Source organism: Poecile atricapillus, chromosome 6 (genome assembly GCF_030490865.1).
Source record: "Poecile atricapillus isolate bPoeAtr1 chromosome 6, bPoeAtr1.hap1, whole genome shotgun sequence".
Taxonomy (NCBI): domain Eukaryota; kingdom Metazoa; phylum Chordata; class Aves; order Passeriformes; family Paridae; genus Poecile; species Poecile atricapillus.
In genome coordinates, this window is record NC_081254.1 from 11,637,376 (window position 1) to 11,663,799 (window position 26,424).

The window sequence follows — 26,424 nt, forward strand, 5'->3', positions numbered from 1 at the left end:
TGTGCAGAACAATGGCACCCACTTGAACTTTGAATGCTTCCTAAATACAAAGTGTACAGCTGAAAGACATTTATTAAGAAGTAATAAATATTTTACTTAAGTGCCTTGACTTTACTATTTTACAAAACTAAGGAAAGAATTAAAAGATAACCAAAAAAGTATGCATTTAACTTAAGTCATTAGAGTTACAGGTCAGTTAACCTATAAAACCTTTTCTATTCTTTAGTAAGCAGCAATTACAGACTTCTGGGGAAATTGTGGTAAATTTAAGAGTTCAATTTTCATTTCTACCACATTTGGTGTTTGCTGGTCCAGTCCATTAATTAAACAGTGCTTGGAAGCAGAAGTGAGCACTTACTGAGCAAGTGGTAGTTTGAATCTCTTTCATATTTGAAAGTCAAACGGCCATAACTGACGTGGTTCAAGTTTTTCAGCCACTCAAAGTAGGATACTGTTACACCACCAGCATTCAGGTAAAGGTCCTGCACAGGAAGAATAAATATTTTGAATTGTGACCATGTGACAAAGACAGTACTATCATACTCTGCAAAAGGAAGCAGTATTATGTATGAGGCACCATTTTAAACTGCAGTACAGAAGACGATCCACTTCTTACTCTTACAGGACAACACCCTCTTCTTCAGTTTAGGGATTACTTCTACTGATTTACTTCTATTGTGACTTTAGAACACATCAAGTTCAGATGCACTTGACAGACTTCTATTTTAGCACAAATGTTTAAGAAAATTAGAGCATTCTTAGGCCATCTCAGTGAGCAAAGGCTGAAGATCAGCTAATCTATCTAGCAAGATCACTTGATCAGGACACCCTTTCTCTGTGAAAAAATTGTCACTATAGCTGGATAGGTCTTATTCTTTCAAATTATCACTAGACATATTCTATATACTCTGCAGTACACAGTTCTGTCAGAGCTTCACCCAGACTCACCATGTCTACAAAGTGGCCAAAATATTTACTCTTCTTTCTTCCTGTGTTTAACGCACATTTTGATTGAGCAAATGTCAGCTAATAATCACGGTCATTTTGGTCATTTACAGTTGTAATGAGGTCTTTAATAAATATTATCATTCTTCAGGAACATTGACACCCACTTCCTAGACATCAATTTTTAAAAACCACTCTTGAGAGAATGAATGGCCATTAATAAAAGCCTTCAATAACTAGCATCTTGCCACTCTTCACAAAAATGTTCCTTTTGAATATTTTTCAATGTTCCAATGAAACTCAAAGGTCATGATAGAACCTTACAGGGATAACCATGATATTCCTCTCCAAGAAGATTTTGTCAGCTTCGGGAGTTGTAGGCCCATTGGCACCTTCAGCAATAATCTGAAAGAAATCACAGCACAGAGTAACTCAGAGGTGTAGATTTGGGTTATATAGTTTATAGCTTATATATGCTGATTATAGAATATTAGTATTTAAATAGACCATCTCTAGTTTTCATTTCCATTTGAACTCTTTGACTTACTTTTGCTTTAACCTTGTGTGCGTTGGCCTTGGTCAACTGCTTCTCGCTGGCAGCAGGGATGAGAATGTCACAGTCTGTTTCCAGAATGCTGCCCTCAAGTGGCTTTGCTTTAGGGAAGCCCATGATTGTCCCGTGTTGCTGTGTGAAGAAAACAAACCACAGCGGTTTTAGTGTGTTATGCACTCATACGAGTTTCTTCCCTTCTGACTTTCAGAGAGAGGAAAGGGAGAAGCAACAGTACTAGAGGGACAGCACATAACATAATTCCTATCCTTACTTAGACATGAAAAGCAAGCAACAAAGCTTCAGGAACACAGTTCCCAAGACTGAAGCACAACTGCTCTATGCATAAAGACACTGAAAAAAAAAGGTCCCTCTCAGTTCTTAAAATAGATTTCAAACAACAGAAATGACTCACTAGTCTGCTACACCCAGGATAAGTTGCATCACATAAGATAAGTGGTTTTTAAAATTCAGTACTACAATGATAGCCTTTGTTTAGTGATAGAATCTTCAGTCTTTTGAGAAAGAGGGTGATAAAGAAATTCAAATATTCCCTATATAAAAGAAGACACATCAAAAAAGCCCCTAAGAAAGTTTAAGCAGAAGATTGTATTGTAGTGCCTGTGAAATGTCCCCTCAAGTCTGCTTCACTTGGAAACTGAAATAAAAAGACCACATCCAGTTTTCATTATGAACTACACATTCAAGTCACACTGCCAGGCAGGCTTTCGTTCTTTCAAAAACATCCAATACGTGAGAAACAGCAGAAGTACACTTTGTACATTTTAAAAGACCATGTGCTTGTGATTCTCAGTAAGGAATCCTTCAGGAAACCTCCTTGCCCTGGTTCCTTGAGACATCCTTCCTAGCTTAGGCAGGAGAAAGGCAATATAATAATAATTCCAATTCTGAAAACAAAGTAATTAGCCTGCACACATACAGACATTATTTTGAGAGTCAGGTCAAAGGGTAAAAAAGGTACCACCTTCATTTGCATTCTTTTGAGGATAAGAAGGAAAGTCAGAAGAATCAACATTTCTAAGCCATTTTGTAAGGACTATTTGCAACATGCTTTAAATATCACAACACCAGTCTACAGTCATCAGTCATTCTGTGTACTTGCAAAGCTGACAAAAATGAAACTTTCTTTGCTTAGCTAAGTTTCATACCAATTTGAAATCTTCTAGTTCCTTTGGGTCAATCCCATCAGGATTCCAGATGGAACCATTAAACTCTCCAACAGCGACGCATTTTGCACCAAAACGATGCAAATATCTCATAGAATGCAAGCCCACGTTACCAAATCCCTGAAGGTGGAAAGAGAAAGGGAAAAGTAGTGAACCCTCCAGCTAAAATGATGACTACTACTAAGACTTATACAGTTTTAAATAGTTCTTTATCTATTTATTTATATTTATCTATTTAGCTATTGACACACTTTGGCATTAGATGATGTGTTTAGATGGAAGAAATCTACATACATTAGAGTCTTGTCTGAATACCATTGCAGAACTTATGCACTGTAGCCAGCAAGGTACAGTTGTGGTAAGTGTTTTATACTGGAAATATAGAAAGGAAGAGGTAATGCTGCTAAGAAATTCTCAAAACTATGATGTTTATCAACTTGGGAACACTCTGTGTATGTACTTTATGATAGTGGATTTTTGTATGACTACTGACTTAATTCCAGGCCATTAAGTTCCTTTACTTCCAGAATGCTGATGTTCTGGAAGGAAAAGAACACACGTAGCAAAAAGTCATATGATTGATGTTGAAAGCTTGTCATACAATTCTGGGCTGAAAAAAAGCTGAATAATCGATTCCTGTATAACATAGCTTCAATTATACTTTTTACTTATGTATTAGAAGCAAACCTTGATAGAAGAGTCTGTCATGCCTTAGGTCTCTTTGAAATGCTCTAGGCTCATTTGCCTACGAAAATTTTCTGCTTCTCTTACAGCCATGTTTTCAGCCTAAGTTTTGCTTAAGTGCCTGTTGGTTAGTCCTCTGCCAGGCATGAAAATGCTGAAGTGCAGGGAGACAAATGTGCTGCTGGGCCTGTGCAGGGTAAAGATGTTTGTTCCAGCCCACAGGTTAACTAGAGGACAACCTGGAGGTAACAATTACTCTGCTATTTCTAACAAGCACTTTTTGAAAACAACAAAACAAATCAGTTCCTCAAACCCTCCAAGTAACATACTGTTTAAAGTTGAATAAGTTTCCTTTCTTTGAAATTTTAGGAATTATAATGCATACTACTGACTATCAAACGCTTTCAAAGTCCAACTACATAAATCCCAAAGTCTTAGGAACACCAAAAACATACGTTCAACCATACAAATTTAGGATAAGGTCTTAGTTTCTATTTTTCCAACTGTTTATTCCATAATGGAACAAGAACATAACCCTCAATTCCTCCTCTCCTTAAATATTTTACTGTAAAACATTGCAACAAATTTTGTGTAGGTAAAGCCAGTGTCACAGCTCACTGAAAAGTGTGCTATGCCTTAGTTTAAAAAACTCCCAAAACAGTATATCATTTTGGTGTTTGCAGCTTATAAGACCATAAAGACTACAGAGATTTGGCTTTGTGCCTGTGGCGTGCAATTGAAATTTCAGTTTACAAAAACCAGTCCAAAATAAAGGACACCTATGTTGAATTTGAGAATAAAGGTTAACTTGGAAGTTTTAAAGCTCTCTGTTTTTAAGGGCTACTACAGCTTGTTTTAAAAACAGCTCTACTGAAAGTCTATGTACTACTTCTTTTCCTACAGTCCAAGGAAAAAAGTTACCTGAACAGCAAATGTTTTATCTCCAAATCCTGGAGTCATTCCTAATAAGCTCATATATGAGGCTTCATTGATGAAATTTTCAATTCCATGGAAGACACCACGACCAGTTGCAGATATACGTCCATGGATCCCACCCTGGCTGATGGGTTTACCAGTTACACATGCATGTGCATTAATATCCTGTAAAACAGCAAAGGACTCGTGAGACATGGAATTAATCAATCAAAGAACAGCTGGAACAAGAAGTTTTGTGCACTTTAGACATAAGGGAAAACATAAATTGTAAGAGTCAGACATGATATAGCTTAAATGCACTTAGTTTGTAAAGATGATTTCCTTCCTCACTGTGTGTGAACACCTCAGAATATTCTTTCAGGAAAGATGTGTAATGCAGTAGTGGATATGGTGTGTGATTTTTTTGCTGCCTCTAAGTGTGTATGTTAACTTCAGTCTGTGTATCATGGTGACATCCACAAGCAAACAAATCAAAAAGCTTTCAGGAATGCATCTCAAAGTCAGCCCCTATTTACAGCCGTAATATCTTTACATCATTACTTTTGAAGTCTTAATTGTTTTAAGGGCTCAGACATACCCTTGAACTAGCTTTTAATTATCTTTAAACAGTGTTTAGTGTTCCTTTACAAGAAAGTCAGTTATTTTGCAATTACAAAACAAGGTAATGTAGTCAAAATACAGGGTGCTCTCAGAGGAAGTCTGCAGTTTGAAAGTCATATGGGAAAAGCTGGGTATTTACTACTTTTATTCAGAAAAGCAGCATTTACAATCAAGCCTCTATTCTTAATTTGGTGGCAATAAAATTAAGTTTTCCATATGCCAGTCAGCCAAGAGAAAATAGCACTGTTTAAAACCATAGCTGATTTTTCCAACTGAAATTAATAACTTGAAAGAAATTCTTCCAAACCAGACACTGGACCTCCCTCTTCTGTCACCAGCAGTTCCCATGCTCCCACACCCTGGGAGCACAGTCACACGGTGGCTTGGCTTCCAACACAAGTGAAAAAGTAGGGATGAAAGAGAATCCACTGAAACGAGTGTGCCAGCAGCCGGATGGGTTTCCATTCCACCAGCCACACATTCACTGGGAGGCTCCCTCTGCTCCATCCCTTGTGCCAAAGGCATTTGCATGCCTGTGGTGCAGGATGCTTGGTGAGAGGAAGGAAAGGAGCAGACAAAAGTAAGTGGAGGCAGAAGGACTGGAGGAGACTAGAGCCATAATGAAGACTAAAACTATTTTCTGTTTGAAAACGATAGCGAGTTAACATATAACCCTCTCTAAGAACAACAGAAGTGATGCTGGCCTTGCTACAGAATTCCTAATTCAGCCTCCCAAAATACAGCTTGCTGCTCTCCGTAAGCTGTATGCTCCCTCTTGTGGCATGTCAACTGTAACAAAGATTGGCAGGGGTGTTTTTGTGGAACAGCTTGGCCTGATGTTTTGATGGACTTTCAGGTTTTTATTCTCTTATATGCTTTGGGCTTCATGCATTCACAAAAGAGGAAATGTATTTTTATAAATACATGAAGAAATACAGCTTCCCACCATATAAAGGAATGTACTTATCAAAGTCCTTTCCTGTGTACCAAAAGTCAGTTGATTGTGTCAGGAAGCTCAGAAGAGCAGAAAGGATTAATTTAATAAAAAACTTCAGCCATATATAATTCAGTGATCCAGCAACTTCAGATGGATTTTCTGGAACAGTTAACACAGTAGTTTATTAACAACTTGCATGGTTTGTCAAGAAAACAGAGCATGAAGTGAGGGCAGATCCAGGTCTTCTAAAGTCACATATAAAAGCCACATCTGATGTCAAAGTCCTAAAATCTTTGGTTTCAAGTCAATAAACAAAAACTTTTAACACACCTTGGGTGAAAACCAAAGAGCACGGCTTTTTCTAAGAACCTTGAAAAATGGCTTATAGCTAGCATCAAAGACTTCTCTATCAACACTATTATCTCATGAACTTAGTTGGTGATGTTCTGGCATCAACTTTTGCTCCTTTCTTAACCCCTTTCCAATCATCCAATGATGTTCTCCTTGTCTCTCCAGCCTTCCTGGATCTGTATGGTAGGTTTTGAGCAAACTTCCCTTATGTGTTTTTATCTGTTTGATTTATCCTTCCCACTTGAAACTCCCTGAACACAGCTGTGTGCAGTGTGCAAGCACAGAGCCATTAGGTCTGTATCTCAACAGATCCCTCTCACCAGAGTTATCTTTCCACTCCACTGAATGTAGTCCCTTGCACAGCTTCCATCTGTGTTTGGAATTATGGCTTGTTTCTCTTTAATTTGTTGCTCATTTTCTGCTCTTAGCCCCCTTCCCTTCTTCCCCCATGGGCACTTATCTTTTTAGGATTCCTTAATCACCTTTCTTTTTGCTCTTGATTTCCCAACCAGCTAGTTATCTGAAACATCTTCCTCTAGAAACTGGTTTTGATGGATTTTTCCCCCTTTTATAGCCTCGTCAGAATTCTCACTTTCCTTCTCCATTACCTAGTCGTTCTCCACAACAGCTCTGGAGTTCCACTGTGGCTACCACTCTCTCTTGAGCGTACAAACAAGCTACATGACAAAAATGAAATAAACTAACATTCTGCCCCCCCCCCCCCCATTTGCATTTTTAAATTAACTTTGCAGAAAAGTGTTCCTGAATCCTCTCATTTTTTTTATTTTTCAATAGGATACTACCATACAGAAGGAGTCTAAAACAAAGCTGTGGTAGTATAATTTCAATTTTAATCCTCAGTAGTTATATTCTTTTCTGTTGTCATTGAATCATAAGAATGTATAGGACTACACAATAAGGTGCAATTATAAAGTGGAAAGAATAAGAAATGAATCCATTTGAAGACTTCTCTATCAGGGTTTTGTTTCATTTTTAAAAAATGAAGCTTTTGTATTAAAATGTATGAGAACTCTTCAATACAGCAAATCTTAAAGCAGGTCACTTGCTGTGATCCTATTCGTCAGTCTTAATAATACAGTGCTGTTGTATCACAGTGAAATACACATTTTAGTGCAATAAGTGAAATGTTGAAACTCAGTGCTTTGTGGCAGTAGTTTTGCTCTAAGTTGGAATTTGAAGTTCTGACTGAGGGAACTAGTTGCAACCCTGCATGTTGAAATCCTTCTGAAGTCATATTTTTGGCTTTTTATCAGATATCAAATTTTAATTAAAATATTTACCTATGTGAATAGCAAAAAGCAAGTAATGTTTTACAGTGGTATCCCTAATGGAGAGCTCTGTGTAAAAGTGATTTAACTCAACTAATCCGCATGCCACAGCTGATTCCTCAAACATTCCTTTTTTCCGTCCGTAAGGTACCTCAGAATGTATTTCAGACTTAGAATAATAACCTGTGCCACCCCACCTCCTACTGTCCAAGGCTTCAGACAAGTCTCGTGCCAGGAGACTGCCTGAGGACAGCCAGGCACGTCCTGGGCAGATGTGCCAGGGTGAGGAATGTGGTGGGTGGCACCAGTGCCCAAGGCGCACACCCCGCTGTAGGACTGTACAAAGTACAAGGAAAGTGTCTTTCCATTTCAAAAGGAGCTGGGATAGGCAAATCTGCAATAGATTAGCACATTAACACACTAATACACAGCTACTAACAAATGAGTTCTCCAAAATGTATTTTCCTTTGAACTGACCTGTTTAAAGTATACAACAGAAGTGTTTGGTTAACAGGCACAAATAACCCCACTGACACAAGGACAAATGTCAAACCAAGGGCTACCATCAAAAAGTAATTTTTTAAAACTTAAATTTATTTTTTTTTATTGCCTCCCTGGCTGTAAACTATGTCAGTGTCCTTTTGCTTTACACTCTGAAGAATTCGTTGAAGTCCACAATAAAACCTGTTACTTCTAGGAGACTGCAGAGAATCTTAAAACTTTTACAAGTTATACCAAGTGTGAACTTAATTTACATGGTCTCTTAAATGAACAAAACCATAAGCATGTATTTAATAGAAGTTGTAAATTCAGTTATCAGTTAACAGCTTTAAATTAGTAATTACAGTACCAATGAAAAACAGAGGAAAATATAGAAACAGAAACCCATTTTAGACTATATGCCTTTAAAAACTGTATTTTCTTTTTGTTGAACAGTTGCAATAAGTATTGTATCAGAGAAGCTTCTTTTAAGGCTAGTGTAAGAATATTATCCTTACAGCTATTATTCCTTTGCTGTACCCTAAAATCCTCACACCACTGAGGTTGTCACAGTTTGCAAGAATATTTCTAGATCGAAGAAGTAAACAAATTGATATGATTAGGCAACTTTTCTGCTTGAAAGCCTCTGCTCAAGACTTACATAGTGTCCTATGGTACTGGCATAGGTGTCAGCAATCCAGGACATCTCCCTCTCCCCTGTGCTCATATCAGGAGCAGGCACATCCACACCAGGTCCTGTTGGCAACAGTGAAAACAGCTCTTAAGGATCAAACACAAATAGTTATTTTCAATCATTATTCCCTTGGGAACTGTGCAAAGAAGAACCGTTTTCCTGTTTAATCCTCAGTTTATTATGCACCCAACATATTCTTGTGGATTCAATGCAGTTTTAGATGCTGTGTCACACCTTTCTAAAATACTATCAAAACCTCCAACCTTTACATAAGCCATTTGATAAAAGGTGAAGGCCACTTCATCAATAAAAATCATGCATCAAAAGTGGTTTGGGCTTTTTTGCAGGCAAAGTGCTATCTCCTGTGACATTGACTGGATTCTTCAGCATAAGAATTTCCTTTCTGTTCCTGGGTAAGTTTATATATTGAAGGTAGGCTGTTCCTAGTCACTGCACTGTAGAACATGATTTTGACTTGATTTTACTACTTACTTCAAGAAAGGTTTAATTTCTCTTTCTTGATGAAATAAACCCTTAAAAGAAATCTCTCACATCTGTTGAAATAAAAAAAAACACCTGTTTTATGTAGATAGCTAAAAATAGTGTTTCCCCAGACTATTTAAGATTATAGAAACTTGCTAATCAGGATATTATATGCAACTCTGCCCCAACAATTTTTTCTAAGTATTTTTAAAAGGTTTGTCAAAGTTGTGTAGCACCAACCAGAGAGCCAAAATGGAAGACAATTTTATCAAGGCATTTTAATTGTCACTGAACTAATGATCACTATAGCTTGCATTGTGTATAGTAAAACCATAGTCACATGTAACATCAGTAAGTGTGTTTATAAAGGAGTTTAATTTAGATGATAATACTCTGGAAGAGCAGATGACAAACATTCTGTCTGAAGAGCAAGAAAATGCAGATAAAAGGATAGATATTCCCAAGGCAGTTAGATATCAGGAATACATGACAGACCTTTAACTAGCTACATGCCTCATTATTCATTTGAATAAGAACCTTCTCTGGGTAAAGCTGCTCCCTTTAATTAAAGGTTGAGGAGGTAATATTCAGCTTTCTGCAGAGGAAATGTCCAGACAGCAAAGCTACCAGAACAGTTCAGGGCTGAGTGTGAATGAAGCCCCTACTGACATTACAGAAGCAGAACAGAGGTTCTGTTACAAGCTCCTATGCTTCTTGCCTACGCTTCCCTTGCAGCCTCTGGTTGCCATGGGTGAAGCCATCAGCTTTTGCTGGGGTGGATCTTCTATTTCCTTCCTCTCTTTCCTCAGATACCTGCCAAAAGCCTCAACTGAGATGCCAGGAAACAGTAACAGTGAAGAGTTTGCTATTAGAGATTAAAACTGCAACAAATATGGTCACCATTTTATGCTCTGAGAGAAATGCGATTCATTTTGGATACTGTGACCTCAGCTTTTGTGGCTTCTCATAGCAGAACAGCCACCAGAAAATGTTAAGACACGGTTCCCTTTAAAATGCAGTAGGATGCAATGACTCAATTCTTTGTGGTTCTTGCTGAAAGTTCTGTACCCAAATTGTTTACAGTTCTCAAAAATACTGTTACTTAAGGATATTACCTAATGGACACTGCCAGTGCACAACAAATCAGATTCCTAAATTTGAATAGTAAAGCTGCCCAACATACCAATAAAGCCCTTTTTTGCCAGCTCCATGGTAAACCTTCTTGTGATCTTTTCCAATTCATTGTCCTACAGAGAAAATGCAATAAATATCAGAAGAAATCATTAATGCTTACAAGTATTTGCTCAAACTTAGCCCAAGCAGAAGCAAACGCCCTCTTCTTTTAGAAGGATGATTCATAATTTATATAATTTATATGCCACTCCCTAGCAGACCATTGGTATTCAGGCAGCACAAGAAACATTGGGCTTTCTTTCTGTACATTCTGATCCGTGACAAGTCAGGAGCATGGCACAGGAAGAGCCACCTGTGCCCACAGCAGAGATTTCCAGCAAGCAAATCTGATATCCCGTGTGAACGATTTACAACCAGCAGCAGCAAGAGCTGGCCCTGGCCAGTTGTGTAATCAACACAAGCAAACGACTTGACACAAATCCTTACAGAAGCTTTGAGCTTGGAATATCTGTTATGTATTCTAGTATTCCTTTCTGTACCAGTTATTTTAATTAGGGCAAGAAGGCAAGCCTGAAGTAAACCTTTTATAAGCCAAGTTAGTTATTATTCACACTGGAACACTGCATAGAATGGTTTAATGGAGCATAAAACTATTAGTCAAAATAAACAAAAACATTAACTTTTTTTCAAAGAGTAACTTAATTTAAGCTTTTATTAACAACGTCAACTTCAAAAAAAAATCCAGGTTCCAAATTATTTGTAGTCTCCTAATTTTCAGAAAAAAAAAATAAAGTAATTGAAGTATTCCACCTCTGAAACACAGACCTTTTAGAAATTCTTCTCCTACCTATTTGCATGCACAGGCTATATTCAGCCTTTACAGAGGCAGAAGTGGCAGGAGGTTTTAAGTGGTCAATAATGCCCTTAGAAGAGCTTTTTTAACTGGCTGGCTTCAGTACTGCAGATAACCAAATTTTTATCTATGATTAGGCTTACTGTGTAGTTCTTGGGATTGATCTTGACACCAGCCTTTGCCCCACCAAATGGCACATCTACAAGAATGCAAAGGAAAATCATTTTACTTTTTCAACAATAAAGGCAGAACACATGAGAAAGATGTGTTAATTATGTCTTTGATTTTAGCAGTGATTTTGGTTTTGCCGCATTCATGGCTTCTGAAGTGTAAGTTATAATCTGATCTAGGTACTCTTATAAAAATGGGAGATCTTTAAAGGCACTTTGAAAATGGTCCTTAAAAGTTGAAAATTCATTATTCAGATTTTCTATGCTTAAATATCTCTTGTCCTTGACACTTGTAGAAATAAGTTTTACCTTTTATATTTTACTGGTTTAGTTCAAAAATTTTACTTTGGAAGTCCAAAGCACATCTATATACATTAGGAAACTACTTTATTTTCTTACACATAATATGCAGACTCTCCAAACTCCTCTACAATTTAGTAGCTGTGTACAAATTATATTTCTTTATAACCCATAAAGGAATTTTATCCTTCTCTCTCCACAACTCCCCCTGCCTAAATCCTTTACAGCCTCCATCTGTTCCCCCTAAAATTAGTCCCCTACTAATCCACGTTGGTCATACTTGAATTTGAGTTCAAGATGCAGTACTTTCTATAGGAAAGGGTAGTTAGCAGAATTTGGACTTTTCAAATGAAAATGCAACTTTATTAGAAGTTTATTTTCAGTAACAGCAGAAGGAATATGTATTATTATTTTGGTCACTATAGACTTTTCCCACCTTGCTACAGATTTAAGTTAGAGATTAGTGTCTGAAATGCATTTTAATCCTTTACATGTTTGGTTTTTGATGTAATTATATCAGCTCTGATTGAAATTGAAGATGGAAATCTTGCTTGAAAAATGAACACTTACCAACCACAGCACATTTGTATGTCATGAGAGATGCTAAGGCTTTCACTTCATCCACACTAACGTCCATACTATAACGAATACCTGCAAAAGACACGTGAGAAAAAATAGGAATTCATTTAACAGCTTCATAAGTATTTATAAATTGGGAAGGGTAATTCTACATCAACAATCTTTAACGTGCAAGTAGGTCGTTTATCAACTTATTTACTCTAAGAGGTAAAGAACAAGACCCTGCTCCCTACTTAAATATCTTTTATGTAGCAGAAATTCACTACTTCAGTCATTTTCTAAGAAGCAGCTTAATGGTAGCACTCAGCCTTAGGGAAAAAAGTGAATATTCCTTGTGCTGAAGATGAATCAAGCTGACAGGTAGCTAAGAGCAGAGTTTTCAAGAGGCTGATAAAGCTCTTCAGCATTCCACAATATCTTTAGCTTTGAACTTCATTCACTGTATATACAAGATTAACTTTTTTCCTGAACATAACTTATCAGTACAGGTTATAATCAAGGTCTTTTTGATAGAGTAATACAAGCTCCTGTTAAATTCTAAGCCTTGGCTTCAAGGCCCGGGCTGCTTGGCACAGCCATGAAACAAAACGCAACAAACCACTCTGCTAGTTTGAATTTTTTAAAAACATTTTGAGGGAATAGTCCTACACCAGTGAGCTTGTGAGACCAGGCCACCCATCCCACATCCACATGGAAGCCAGCCCACACCTGCATTCCCTGCTCCAAGTCACTCAGCAGGGCTGCAAGTGTATGCTGACACATGGTACAAATGCAAATTCAATTTGTTGTGTGCTGGCAGCAGCTCAGATGCAAAAGAGATGAGCCCAGCACCCAAGGCAGTTCAAAGCTGAGTGAAAAAATGGTTACACAAAGGTAAGGAGACTTTTCACCTGCCTCTTACCAGTCTTCTGAAAAATTGAAAAATGGATCAATAAATTGATTGCACTCAAAGTTAAGATTCATGTATCTGAAGACAGCTACTGGGTAGGAAATATTTAACCAAACTGACAGGGCAGTTATAGAGACCTAGAGAAGCTTAAACATGACGTTCAAGATCAACATGTGCCCAAAGTCACGTGGCCACAGCCAAAAGGGCCCTACGACTGTATGTTTGTTTCCATCCAAGCTTCTCCTCCTTAACTAACCATACAACAGAGCCATGAATAATTTATTATTCCCATCTCTACTCCCCAAATCTTTGGCTGCAGGCTCTGCCAAGTTGCACGGTGGTTTGTAGCAGGCACAGAGTGTCCCTTAGATGCCAGAACATGGCACCACAAATTTCCTATTATGTAAAGAGAAGACCATATTCAGGTTCTAAGGAGTGAAAAAAGGCCAGCATACATTACCCAAACTAAAGCACTGTGCTGCTATGAAAGCCATTCCTGAATGCTCTGGAAACAATCCCAGTTTCAAAGGAACTAAGTGCTGCTCAAATAAAGCTGAGGGCCAAGTGCTGCTTTCTTATGTGAGTTCAATCAGTAAAAGAAAGTACCATGCCTCTGCAGAACAGAATTTAAATTTATTGTGTATATGAGGGAAGGGTGGTCGCCAAAAGCAAACTAAGTAGTTTCTGACTTAGATAGCTGCAAGGAGTTAATGTCTGAGCTTTCAATAACCTTCTCATCAGAAGTAATATTCAAAATTTAAGTAGAACCTATCAGAGCCCAAAAGACCAGTCAAAGCTAGAACATAAATGTGTTGGGTTTTTTTTAATGTGTCTTAGATTGATCCTTCAGAGTAGCAGTTATCCTTCTGTCAAGCTCTGAGCAAGAATGAACACTACCTATGGCACTGTCTGTCCTGCCTGAGGAAATCATTCCCTCTTGGTTGAGCAGATACTCTGGGGACAGGTCTCATCTGAGTATTGCTCAAGCCAGCCAAGTTTGGAGTCACAGCCTGTGTTGGCCAGAAGTGAACTCTGCCCCTCAACCCCCAGCTGAACTAGATCACCGTGTATTTATTCAACCCATATACTTATTTAAACGTCCAAGCTGTGTATACAAAAGCAGTTTTGCTATAAATGTACTCCTGCAGGCATGCAAAATGTTATTTATTGATATATGAGAAGCAGCAAGGAGACTAAGTAGTTTGGGATAATTATCTTGTACAGTTTAAAGAGAGAAGCAAAATACAGAAAGAGAGGGAAGCCTCTTCTGCAAATCATACTGAAGATAGGATCTGAAGAGGTAAACAAGCAGCACTTTAACTAGAATGTAGTTAAGTAGCAGGACAGTAGCTAGTGCATGTACTCACTCCAGTGCATGTCAAAAAGTTAGATCTCTGGTTCCTTGTATTACAATCAAGGACTACCACAAACTTTGATGTAATAAATGTTAAGATTTCCTATCAAGGTAAATAGGGAAAAAGTCCCAAAACTAACAAAGTACTGACAGGCTTTCAACTGAGCTGCCTATCTGTCAGGCATGTACACATACCAGAAAACAGAAAATTTTTGGACTTGAAGCCAAAACTGTTATTTTCTGCGCAACTTTGTACTTCTGAATAAGGTTTAACTCCTTTTCCAGGCTTTTAAACAGTTGCAATTAAAATAGTTTGACTGCTGGCTTTATCTTCGTAAGTGGAAGATCAGTCAATTCTGAGACTTGTGCTGACTTTACTGGTCAGTCTTCTCTAATTAATGTGGTAAAATCTTTCATTAGGTGAAGTTCAAGGTATGAACCCAGGTTCTCTGACAGGTGTGATGAATTTTTCCCTTCCCTGGCAGGAGTACATAACATTTAAGATGTGCTAATATTTTATTCCTTTTCACAATTCAGCCAGTTACTGTTTTCCAGGAATTGTAATTACTCTACAGGAAGGCCACCTCTTGATAGGGAAGTTATTTGTGCTAAGCTGTTAAGACTGATGAGAAGCAGGCATCTGAAAACGCTGTACATTCCATCTGCAAGCAGATGCACAAAGATAAAAGACTTATTTAATTTCTATTCTATTTGGACATCATTGAAAATTAGTTTGACAGCTTCCTAAATTGGCAGGAGTGTTGCCACGCATTTGTGTGACTCTTTTGGCAGTGTTACTATGCATTCAATAGCCTGAGCCTAAAAATGGACCATATGCACAGATAAAAAACAGGGTTTGGTTTTTTGGCTTTTTTTTTAAGGTTCTCGCTGCATAAAAGCAAACAAAGTCACTGTTAGGTAGCAAGATTACAATTTTTTTAAACCCTGGCAAGTCCCACGCAGTACGTCTCTGGAAACTTGTGCCTTTTACAGCAAACTACTACAAAAAATAGTCTGAAGGAAGCCTCAAGTTACAGTATGACTCATGGCCATGGAAAATACTTTTCATTGGAAAACATATGAATTCTTGTTCTAGATGAGAATTCTCCTTACTTACCACGCCCTAAGAAGTTAAACAGTATGCTAAGAGTGACTTTGTTTTTCTAAGCACAAAAGCTTCTAAATGAGGAAATGTTTTCAATTAAATTTTTAGCATTGGTCAGTAAAAAGAGAAGGCTTTATCACTACACTACAGTGTCTATGCTTTTAAAACTTTTTTTATGGTCTGTATTATGGAAATATTATACTTCAGTCAGTGACCTCTTCACATTAAAGTAGTCCTTTTATCAGCAAGGCTACTTTGGGTTCTATAGCAACAGCAGTCAGTTATCATTTTAATCGTGTTATCATTTTGTAGCAAGGGGTGTACTAACAATACACATAACAAAGACCTTGATTTCCAAGAAAACTGGTTATACATCCTACTAGATTTTGCATTGTACAGATTTCAGTATGTTCTGTAACATTAAGTGTGTTTATTACACTTCCTTAGAAAATGTGGTGTACAGAGCCACCACAACAGGATGACTACTGCCTTTCTAGTACGCCTACAAATCTATTTGGGGAAGTTCGTGTCACTATTTTCTAAGCTTCTCGCGCAGTGATCCTAAATGGTAGTACCTCCATGTGCCCCCACTACTAACGAGCATGAGGTATACAAAGTCTCTTAAAAACCCCTAAATAGTTGCCATAGCAACAGCTCAAAGCAAAACACTTGGTAAACTACTCCTCCTGTACTAAATATCTTGCAAATCTTAGTAAGTCTTTCAAGTTCCCCAGAACCTGGAACACATTTGCATCTCTGTCTAAAGTATTAATACCTAACCAAGGGTTTTGTCCTGCATTGACTTTAGTGTTTTCTTCTGGTTGTCATGCTCTTGTGAACTTAGGAACTAATTTGGGTCCTTTACAGATGACAATTCCTGTTAATATGGTTCATTTGTTCTGCTCACCTCTGTTTGCGAAGTGCTTGCTCATCAAAAGAAGCCTTCCAGAGCAGCAGCTACCCTACACACAGCACTCAGCACCACAGATGCCATGATCTCCTTTGGAAGTTTCTAGGACTGACTACAGGCATGTTCATCTCCCAACGAGCAACGCTGGGTTCTGCTGCAGCTCTGTGGGTTAGCAGCTTGCCTGACCCTGTCCAAAGGCTTAAGTCCACAGTCTGAAGGAGTTTCACTATAGAAGCTCATCTATGTATTCTGCAAAATCCATGTATCAGTCCCAGCTCCTTAATGTTTTAACTCTGGATTATGTATAATATTTTCATGTTTAGTAAGTACATAAGTGCAATTGTGATTGTACTACCATCAAACTAAGTATTCACTGACACCTAACTCAGTAGGGACATATCATCCAAGCAATACACTCTTTCAGAACACACATTTTTCTAGAAAAGTAATCAGAAAAACATTCCAACTTTCCCAAGAAGGAAACTGCTGAGCCTTATTTAACCATTTGGAAAGTGTGGTAAACAGCACAGCAACCAATTTGTAGTTATTGAAGACAAAGAAATTCCAGATAAACCTAACAAAGCAAGATGAGTAATTCAGTATGGGAAAACAAGAACACTGTACACCAATCAGCAGCAAGAACCGCTAATTCCTAAATTCAATTCACTAACTGCCAAGAGAGGAGATAAAAATATTTATCTCTTCCTACACAGCACTAGCCAGCTACAAAGCTGGGGCAGGACAGAAATTCTTCTATAGAGACACCCCACTGTTCTGCTTTAAGCACCAGTATGTATAAATTGACCATGGGTACTCAGCCAGACAGAATACTTCAGTATACCACTTACTGTATGTTTTTAAGAAGCTGCACTTGAAATATGTTCAAAAATACATGTTTATTTCAATCCATACTGAGAAAAGGCAAAAATTTTCTCTATTCAAAAATTACCTCTGATGCACTGATTAGACTTAGTGTTTTAAATGTGAATATGGCAAATTTAGTACACTACCAGGCAAGCAAATAGGATGTGAATTTATGCACTTAGAATCTGGCTATGAAGTCTCTCACCTACAGAACTACCTCAGCCCCACCTAAAGGATTCGGTCACTCATTAAACTGCACTCAACACTGCAGTAACAAGGACAGAAACCAGGAGATACAGTAAACTGCTTCCACCCACATATTATTATTATCACGTGTGGAGGGGGGGGTTGTGCAGAGGGTGAAAAGAACACACAAGTTGGCCCTGGCTGGTCCAAATGCCATAGGAGCCACAAAACAAGAAGCCACCACAGTGCTGACATGAGGCAGGCAAATTCCATGCTCCTCCTAAGAGTCTAATTCCTGACAAGATGGAGTTGCTGCAATTCATGCAACAAAGAAGTGCTTGCTAGGATCACCCAGAGAACAGGAGGGAGACTATCACACAGGAGATTCCTCTCCCCAACACGTGTTTATGCAGAAAGCCCAATGCTGAGAGAGGTATGATCTCTCTATAAATAGACAAAGAGCCAACAGTAGCAAGGGAAAACAACTATTTAAGATCAAGGACAAAGCTGGCTACCACAGCAATGGTATGAACTGATTATATGAAAAAGCTGAGACTAAAAAGATTCACAGTGAAAAGAGCAAGGCATAGCCTTTTACAAGAATATCAAAGGTAAAAACAAAAATCTGATATAGTTCACATTACAACTAGCATATTAAAAGAGTAACAGACAAGGCACACATTTCTTTCCTTATTTTTTCAATTTGCAATTTAAATGTATATCCCCTGTTGCACTAATTGTGAAGTTAAACTACAAAAACAGAATAGAAACCTATGAAAATTGGTCAAAGGTTGGACTCAATCCTAGAGGTCTTTTCCAGTCTTAATGATTCCATGCAAGTAAGGCACTCATGTAAGTTTAAGCTACAACACTGGAAGCGTTATCACAACTGGGCTAATTATCTTTTTTCCCCACCAAAAAACTCTCACACTCCTTTGGAGTTAGATCAGTTTCCAAGGTTTATTTCAGGTTACAGATGGTCCATGTTATAGTTCCATCTGTTGCATGGTCTATAGGGTACATTTCCATGTCTTACTCGAAAGACCCCAGGCCAAAGGCACAAGCTCTTAACTTTCACCCATGCGTGACTTAAAAAAAAGCAAAGCCATTAACTCAACCCCAAGATAAACAGCTCTGCTGATTCCAAGATACCTTACAGCACTATTCCTTACCCTCTTAGAAAAGGAATAAATAATGTTGAGACAGCACATGAGATTGTACTGGTCCAAGTCCTGCATGTGCAAGTTTTTCTTTTGCAAGTAAGGTTTCCATCATCAGGTATGTACACTGTTTTCAACACAATAATGTCTGCAGCAGAGGGTATTTTGTGACTGGGCACTGAGATCAGTGCCAGCCTTGGACCTCTGCAATTGGAAAACTGCGGCAAGGGTGGCATGAATAAAAGTCACCTTATGCTGTAAGAAACTCATTAATATGAACCCATGAGCCAAGAGAGAAGGATAAATCCTGACAGGCAGAATAAAAGCAGCCAAGACCAGACAACAGGGAAGTTTTGCAGTACAGAATAGCTCCTTCCACTAAGCAGCCAAGGCAGCACCACACAGGAAATCAAATTAATTTACCTCCAAGTCAACTGAACAAATAAAGTAAGACTTATTTGTCTTCACATAAAAGAGTGAACTCTGAAGTAATGTTTGACAAAGCTTTGTAAAATTCCTCTGTAAATGAAAGTTATACTAAATCTAGTCCAGAACTAAGGATGGTTTTAAAGCCTTTCTGAATTGAGGAAGCAGCTGAGACTTGGTTACAGCAATTTGGGTGAGCACAAACAAAAGTTAGGCTGTTTCCAGCTCTGATTCATTTGCTTTCATTCATAACAGACCTGTTGGACAGCTGATTAACATGGAAAGGCTTGAAAAGGTTTTAAAACCACTTAACAGCATTATTTCCATAGTAAGTGCTGCCTAACAAGCATGGAATCACTTTCATTCTACTAAGCAGGTAAAAATTCATTAAGTTTATTTTGTTTTCTAAAACTGACCAATTAATGATAAATACCCATCAGCAACCACATAAAAAGCAGCTTAACCAGAGCTACACCTTTCATAGAACCTGATGAACTTATTTAGAATTTATTATTTTAAGTAGGAGCTGCCAGAGTACTATCCAACAAAGTCATCTGTATTCAGACATCTCATTTCCTGTACCCTATTTGGTTTGTTTTACTTCTTTAGGCAGCTGTCAGTGCAGTGAACAAGAGCGGCTGTGGTTTCCTGTTAGTACTGGCCACTGGCATGCAAGTCACCACATCAGCAAAGGAAAGAGTGATGTGACCCACAGCATTACTTCAGCTACCAGGCAGCATCAATCCAGTTGTATAAATACTACACTTGGAGTGTAAGAAACCTGAGTTCCAACACACAAGAAAACTGCTTATTCCATATTCTCAGTGGGATGAGGAGGCATCTGATTTTTCCTTTCTAGCAAAAAGTTACATTGCAGAAAATGGTGTCCTTAAAACCTGGATTTGCATGCTGGACATACTACAAGATCTGCCACTTGGGGATATTTATGACTGTTCTGTAAAGATTCCTAAAGTACAGCAGAGAAGCACTGCTAAGAAAAAGAATCACCACCTTCTCAAGTTGCAGGAGTTTGCAACCCCCAAAGCAGAATTAAGGATTAACTTCTACAACAATTAAACTGGTAAGCACCACAAGATTAAACAACAAGTGTTATTTCTGGGTTCTCTCCATAAGGTGAAAAACCACCAGAAGTTGTAAATTGAAAAGAAAGCATGCTTCAGTACCTCATGCTTCTTTTCCAGAAAAGCACTTTTCTTCACCCACTGAAGAGTCACCTGCACTGCTATGTAATGACAGCTACATCCAACACAGCCAAGCTGACTTGTGTTCTTACATGTGCTTTTGGGGGGAGAGAGGAAAGTAGGATAAGCCTTTAAATAACTTCCTATTTTTATTAACAATGCTTTTGATTGTTAGAATTAGGGTATTAAGAGCATTGTACTTCTTGAATAGAAATAGGACAGTCAAGTTTCTCACCATGGTGTAGGAGTTTGCCTATACAAAAAATTTAAGGCTGATGATCTTGAATTTTCCCTCATGCAGCTGTATCAGGCCACAGTCATCCATGCATTCAGGACCTGATTTTTCAAGGCAGTCCTCTCATGGCATTCACTCTGCTGAGGTATTTCTGCTTTGCAGGCAAAAGAGAAGCCAGCACAGAGTAGGTGAAGGACTACCACTCAAGGAACTGCTGGTTTGTGCCAGCAGATATCATTTGCTTGCACATGTAAGACTTATAAAGATAAACCATGCATTTAAAGTCTAGCAGTTTTCACATCTGGGCTGGAACACCAAATTGAGATTGAGGTTTCACTCCAGAAGAGAATAAGCAGGCAAAGAAATTGACATCTGTGATAGAAGAAACATTGTCTGTTATACTGGTAACTACAAATATTTAGTAGAAATAAGAAGGTGCTGCTAAAGTGCCTATAATTAAAATGTTTATTTAGACTCTTTCCTTGATTAATTCAGCTGTCTCCAAGACTAGAGCATTTAAATCAAGATTTTAAAATTCTTGATTAGTTCATGGTTAAATCTGTAAATGCCCTTATAAACAGAAAGGCATACAGAAGCAACATACAATCACTAATGAAGTATTTTGGTATGAATGTATTGAAAAAATTAGGAACAATTAAAAAAGGACAACTTTTAAAAGACCAGAAAACTTTCGTACTCCTACATTTGCGACTTGAATCTTAAAGTGTACTTTGATCATTTGTTTTATCTGCATAGAGAACAGTATTTAATATTCTGTAACCAGCATCTCTTATCCTTCAGTTTACATAAACCTCAAGAGATATAAGATGAGCCTTTAAAGCACAATGCCACTTGAAAGAATAGACATGGCAAAGCATCCCCACTTGCTAGTAATCACCTAACAGTAACTAAACTCATTTCTTTACTATTAAACTAATAGTAACTTTACTATTCTAGTGAATAACCATTTCTTTCTTAGTAGCAAGGACACACACACTCAAAAAAAAAAAAAATAAAAAGTGCAAAACAAGTAACCTTGTTTTACCAAAGTTTACTTTTTCGGAAGCACAAATTTAAAGGTCATAATTCTGCATGTGAAAAGATGTGGAAACTGTCTTCTTCCCAAAGTCTTTGCAAGCCTTTCACTTGTTAACTCATCCCTTCTTTTAAAAGGGGGCCTTATGTCCCCTGCTGTTCCTTGATGGTGTTAATTACTTGCATTGGACTGGGGTCCACAGTGTGTGGGACACTCACTTCAGCAAGTTTCCCTATTTCATACCATTATATAGAGTTTGGAGTTGTATTTCATTGGACTTTGTGCTTTTATCCCTGTGGACTGTTGTAAGATTCTAGTTCAAAAAAGCCTTTCAGACAAAAGTTCAAGTTGTTGGTGAATTTCAGGTGGATCAAATGTACTATAAATGCAGAAATACTTTTACCACTCCTTTGCCATTAAAGTAGAAATGTTCTGCTTCCTCACACCTTTTTCATAGCAGGTTTCAAGCAAATGATCTATGCTTATCATGCATCCCATTTAAATTTACTACAAATTCAGATCTGTCACCTGATAGTGAGCAAATTCCTAGAGAGCAGTAGAAGGTGAAATCCATTCATGATCTCTGTGTTTAAGAATGGAAAGGAAATATCATTTGCAATTCCTTCCCTAAATTCAGAGGGGGTGGGGGAGCAACACAAGAAAACGACAAACTACTGAGACTTCCTTTCTGTAGCTGTCATTTTCAATTGCCTATAAGTGCTCCGGTGTGAGTGCAGACAGGTATAACAAATGACACTGAAAATCAAGCAATTCTGGTGAGGATTTAGTAATTTAGGTATCAGAACAGAGAGTGTCCAATTACCCAGCTGGTGGGGTTTGTTCATGTACAGTGCATTTTATAATTATTTGTTGCATAAACATTAGTTCCTTCACTTAGAAGCAATACTAATGTGAAATATTAGAAGCTATCATATATCGATATTATTTCATTACTTAATTTGCCACTGAACTGCATTTTGTTATGCAAGCAGGATCTTAAGAGCAACACAGGCTGTACAGCAAAGGACTTTTTGCAAGCAGCAGCAAAGAGTAACTTAACTGAAGCAGTGATACAACAGCAGTGTGATATCCATCAGGATTTAAAAAAAAATCATAGCAATGGCATAGATTCACACAGAGTAAGCTTCAGCCACACCCAACTTCAGCTACAACTAAGTCTGATGCTAATTCTTGCTTCAAGTAAACAACCAAAAGTTGAGTTAGCCTCTTTTGGCTAAGAATGTATCATGTCACAGGAAACTCATTAGATATTTGATTTTGGAATGTTAGGAATCACATTAACAGGACACACTATTTGTGCTGCAGGGAGAAATCCTCATGTCATATATATATACCAGCTGAACTGATTCTCAAAAACACATTTACCTAGGAACACCCTTCCTAATCTAGTCTTGAAGTCAGAGGACTTCATTTATAAGAAACCACTTGCTTTCTGTAACCATTATTTACCATAAAGCTGATGTACACTGAAAAAAAAAAAAGTGTTTACAGACTACAGAAGCTCTGGTTTGAGGCACAGATCTGAAATGGTTTCCCAGACTCAAATGTCCACAAACATCAGAGCTCTTGAGTAAGTTATGCTGAAGGACATCTGTATTTGTTTTTCAAGGAGATGCCATCTATCCCAGACTAAAAGGGACTCTGATTCCTCTGACATGACGGCCGATCCCCTGAGCCCAGCCCTGCTCAGCTCCAGTGGGATTCACCCTCTCGGTCTCTCAGCATGTTGTTGGTCTCACCTACCTACCCTGAGAGAGCTACTTCCAGAAAAATCACTTTTGTCTAACTATGTATCCAGCCGGTAACGAGAAACACAGTTAACTTGTAATTTTTTTCTACGGATGTTTTCTGTGTGAGTACCAGGTTTTCGCGAACACAGAAGGCTGAGTATGAAGGGACAGCGGCTCCTCCAGCTCTCGACTCGAGCAGGCACTTCTAGCATGGTGCGCCCGCGTTTTCCTACAAACACTATTGAGGTCTGAGTCACATCGAGTTACAGTTAGGCGAGGCTTCTCCTCGCCATGCCTAGGGCCGGACCGCCGGTGGGTGCGGCGAAGGCCCGACCGGCAGCCGCGACACCCGGCACCGGAGCTGGCCCGGGGGTCACCCGCGGGGCCGGGACAGCGGAGCGCTGAAGGGCTGCGGAGGAACCGCCCTACGCCTGCCTTCCCTCGGCTATCGGATACCACGGGGGGACAGGGAGACAGCCGCTTGCCCTCACTGGCCGGACGGGCAGCGGGCGCGGCGGGACGGGGGGGCCGGCCGGGGGCACGGCGGCCCGGCCCTCCGCGGGCCCAGGGAGGCGGCGGCTCTCACCTCCCTTGCAGGGCGTGCGGTGCTGGCTGTGCTGCGCCCGGTAGCCCTCGATCACCTCCCACTCGCCGTTGTCGCGCTTGATAGGGAAGGAGACGCTGAGCACATGGTTGCAGGGCTTGATGATGCGGAGGATGCCGCGGACGCGGTGGCGCCGCTCCTCCATGCTCTCGCGGGTGCGTAGCCCCTCCACCAGCTTGTCCTCCACGATGCTGGCGCCGCGATCGAAGAACCCCTCCACCATCTTGAAGAAGTTGGGGTCGTCCTCCTTCTTTGCCGCCTCACAGTAGTGCCGCCGGGGACACCGGCCCCCGCCCCACGCCGCCGCCACCACTGCCCCCCCGGCCGCCGCCGGCCCGCCCGGCTCCGCGCCCGCCAGCACCGAGCCGGCGGCCAGGCGGGACGCTAGCAGCTCCCCTAAGTAGCGGTACATGGCGGCGGCCGCCAGAAGCGAGGATCGAAGCGGCGCTGCCGCTGTCACGGGAGGCACCGGGCGCCGCCGCCGCCGCCTTTAAACGCGGGCTGCAGGGGGGCGGCGCGCCCGCAGGGCGCGGAGGGCGGGAGCTCTCCGCGCCTCCCGACCGCGCCTGCGCCCCGCGCCCCGCACCGCCCCCGGCGGGATTCGCGGAGGGGAGGGGGCGCGGCGGGCGGGGCCGGGCCGGGCCGGGCCGCGCCTGCCCAGTGCGCACTCGCCGCACCGCCCCTTCCCCTTCCCGTTCCCGCTCCCGCGGCCGCCCGTGAGGCCGGGCCCGCCGCCCGCCCGGCCGGGAGCGCGGCCGCTGCTACAGCGCCCGGCCCGCGGGGCCCTGCGCCGGCTGGGTGCGCGGCGGCCCATGAAGAGCCTGGGGCAAGTAGCCTTCAGGTGCCGCCCTTCAGCCGTGTGAAAAACGAGGCTTCTCTTAGCGCAAGTACGGTGCAAATGAGGGCGTGCTCACACAGCGTTCAGCACTCTCAGGGAAAGGAACCTGTGAGGGAACGCAGCTTTTCCACGGGTGTTTAAGTGAGTGCCCTGCCGAGAGGGGACAGAGGCTTCGAGTAAAGCTGTCAACATGGCTGCTTTCATAGCACCCTTAAATCACTGAGGTTGGAAAAGACCTTGAGATTTATCTACTTTGTTTCCTCCACTGTTTTTCATTTTGCTGGGTCTTGGTCCATTCAAGTCCGTTTTTTTTAATGTAGCTCAGGCACCATCTCTTAAGAATATTTCTTTAAACTGTGTAAGATTTGCTTTCAAAGCATGAGAGAGTGTGCTGTACTATTGAACTAGGTTCATTTTGGAAGAATTAAGTAGCTTGTTAATTTTCTGTCGGTTTGGGCTGCTAATTGGAAAACACAGTGGTGTTTTTTTTCTTTTTAGGCTTGTGGGAGATCAATGCCCCTAAACCAGGAATTACCAGGAAGTTGCTTTATCACTGTGGGAATCTCTTTAACCACTATGGGCTGTGCTGCAGGGCTTGTGGGAAAGTTATTTAACTTTTTGTGTGTATTTGTCAGCAGGGAGATTAGTCACAGATTCTTTAACTCACATAAACTCTTCAGACAACTGATGGTCAATTTGTATCTTGATTTGATGTTGCTCTTTGTCCTAAGAATCTGAAGAAGTTCTCTTAAGTCCGGACCACTATTAAGGCTGGCTTTTATCTGTAATGAGGATGGTTTATAATTGTAGTCTAGAGAACAAAGATCCTTGATAGTGATACGGGGGGGAAAAAAAGCTGATTTGTTCATTGGATGTTCACACAGGGCTTCAGAAACAAGCAGACTGATTTAGTTTTCTGTCCATAGTATAGGTGGTTTGTGGAAAACTTCTGTTTTGGTGTTAATTTTCAGTTCACAGAACTGCACTGTTCTCAGTCTTTGTATCTTTGAGCTACTACTTCAGTCATCTGCATGTTCTCATTAGCTAGAGCTCAATTCCTGTACAAAATATTTTGTAAATGCATAAGGAAAGAAGGTGGTGAGAGGTATTGTAGCAATTAGTCCTTATCAGGTAATTATTTCCGCCTTGTTCTGTAGGTTGGAATATCATTGCACAAACAGAGAGGTTAAATGAAGAATGTGATTAGCTGGTTTGCTCAAGCATGTAGATCTTAAGGTTAATGTGCTTAGCTCCTATCCTGCTTTCAGCTGTGTTCTCTCTGATTTACGAGCACACTCAATTATCAGCTGCTTGCAGTGTCAGGCTGTTTGTAGCACATGTATGTGGATGTATTTGAGACTGAGCATGGGACGTGGCAATGTGAGAACCACGTGGGTGTCTCCAGGGTCTCAGTCACACAGCTGTATTTGAAGCAATGACAGTACCATGCCTACCCTCCTTTCTAAACAAGACTGGATTACAGTAAAACATTTAACAAGCTGTGCATTGAATGCTGAGAATAACTAAATCAGCATGTTAAATTTCTTAGTCTTTAAATATTGTAAGAGATAAGATAATTAGGGAGTTTTATTTTGTATGTTCCTATAACTGAAATCATGTGTACAATTTACAGGCAGTTTGTCAAACTCAGCAAGTCTGCACCATATTTCTGTTTGATTTGTCCTTTCTCAA

The 26,424-nt window shown here is 40.0% G+C and overlaps 2 protein-coding genes across 10 annotated transcripts in view; one reads left to right on the plus strand and one right to left on the minus strand.

Annotated features, from left to right (window-relative positions):
- The window catches only part of GLUD1 (glutamate dehydrogenase 1), a 29,774-nt gene extending 5,387 nt beyond the window's left edge, over positions 1-24,387 (minus strand). Inside the window, exons 1-10 of the mRNA XM_058840736.1 lie at positions 23,877-24,387; positions 12,164-12,244; positions 11,267-11,322; positions 10,320-10,383; positions 8,621-8,715; positions 4,288-4,467; positions 2,665-2,802; positions 1,493-1,630; positions 1,270-1,350; positions 359-482 (exon numbers count right to left, since the gene is read on the minus strand). Coding sequence (XP_058696719.1) covers positions 359-482; positions 1,270-1,350; positions 1,493-1,630; positions 2,665-2,802; positions 4,288-4,467; positions 8,621-8,715; positions 10,320-10,383; positions 11,267-11,322; positions 12,164-12,244; positions 23,877-24,306 — 1,387 coding nt within the window. The 5' untranslated portion in view covers positions 24,307-24,387. The remainder of the gene's footprint in view (positions 1-358; positions 483-1,269; positions 1,351-1,492; positions 1,631-2,664; positions 2,803-4,287; positions 4,468-8,620; positions 8,716-10,319; positions 10,384-11,266; positions 11,323-12,163; positions 12,245-23,876) is intronic.
- Positions 24,388-24,561: 174 nt separating this feature from the next.
- The window catches only part of SHLD2 (shieldin complex subunit 2), a 29,627-nt gene continuing 27,764 nt past the window's right edge, over positions 24,562-26,424 (plus strand). For 4 of the 9 annotated variants that reach the window (XM_058840728.1, XM_058840725.1, XM_058840729.1 and 1 more), the window contains exon 1: positions 24,562-24,956. The gene's annotated coding sequence lies outside the window, so the exon portion shown is untranslated. The remainder of the gene's footprint in view (positions 24,957-26,424) is intronic. The other 5 variants (XM_058840732.1, XM_058840726.1, XM_058840731.1 and 2 more) reach the window with 2 other exon arrangements.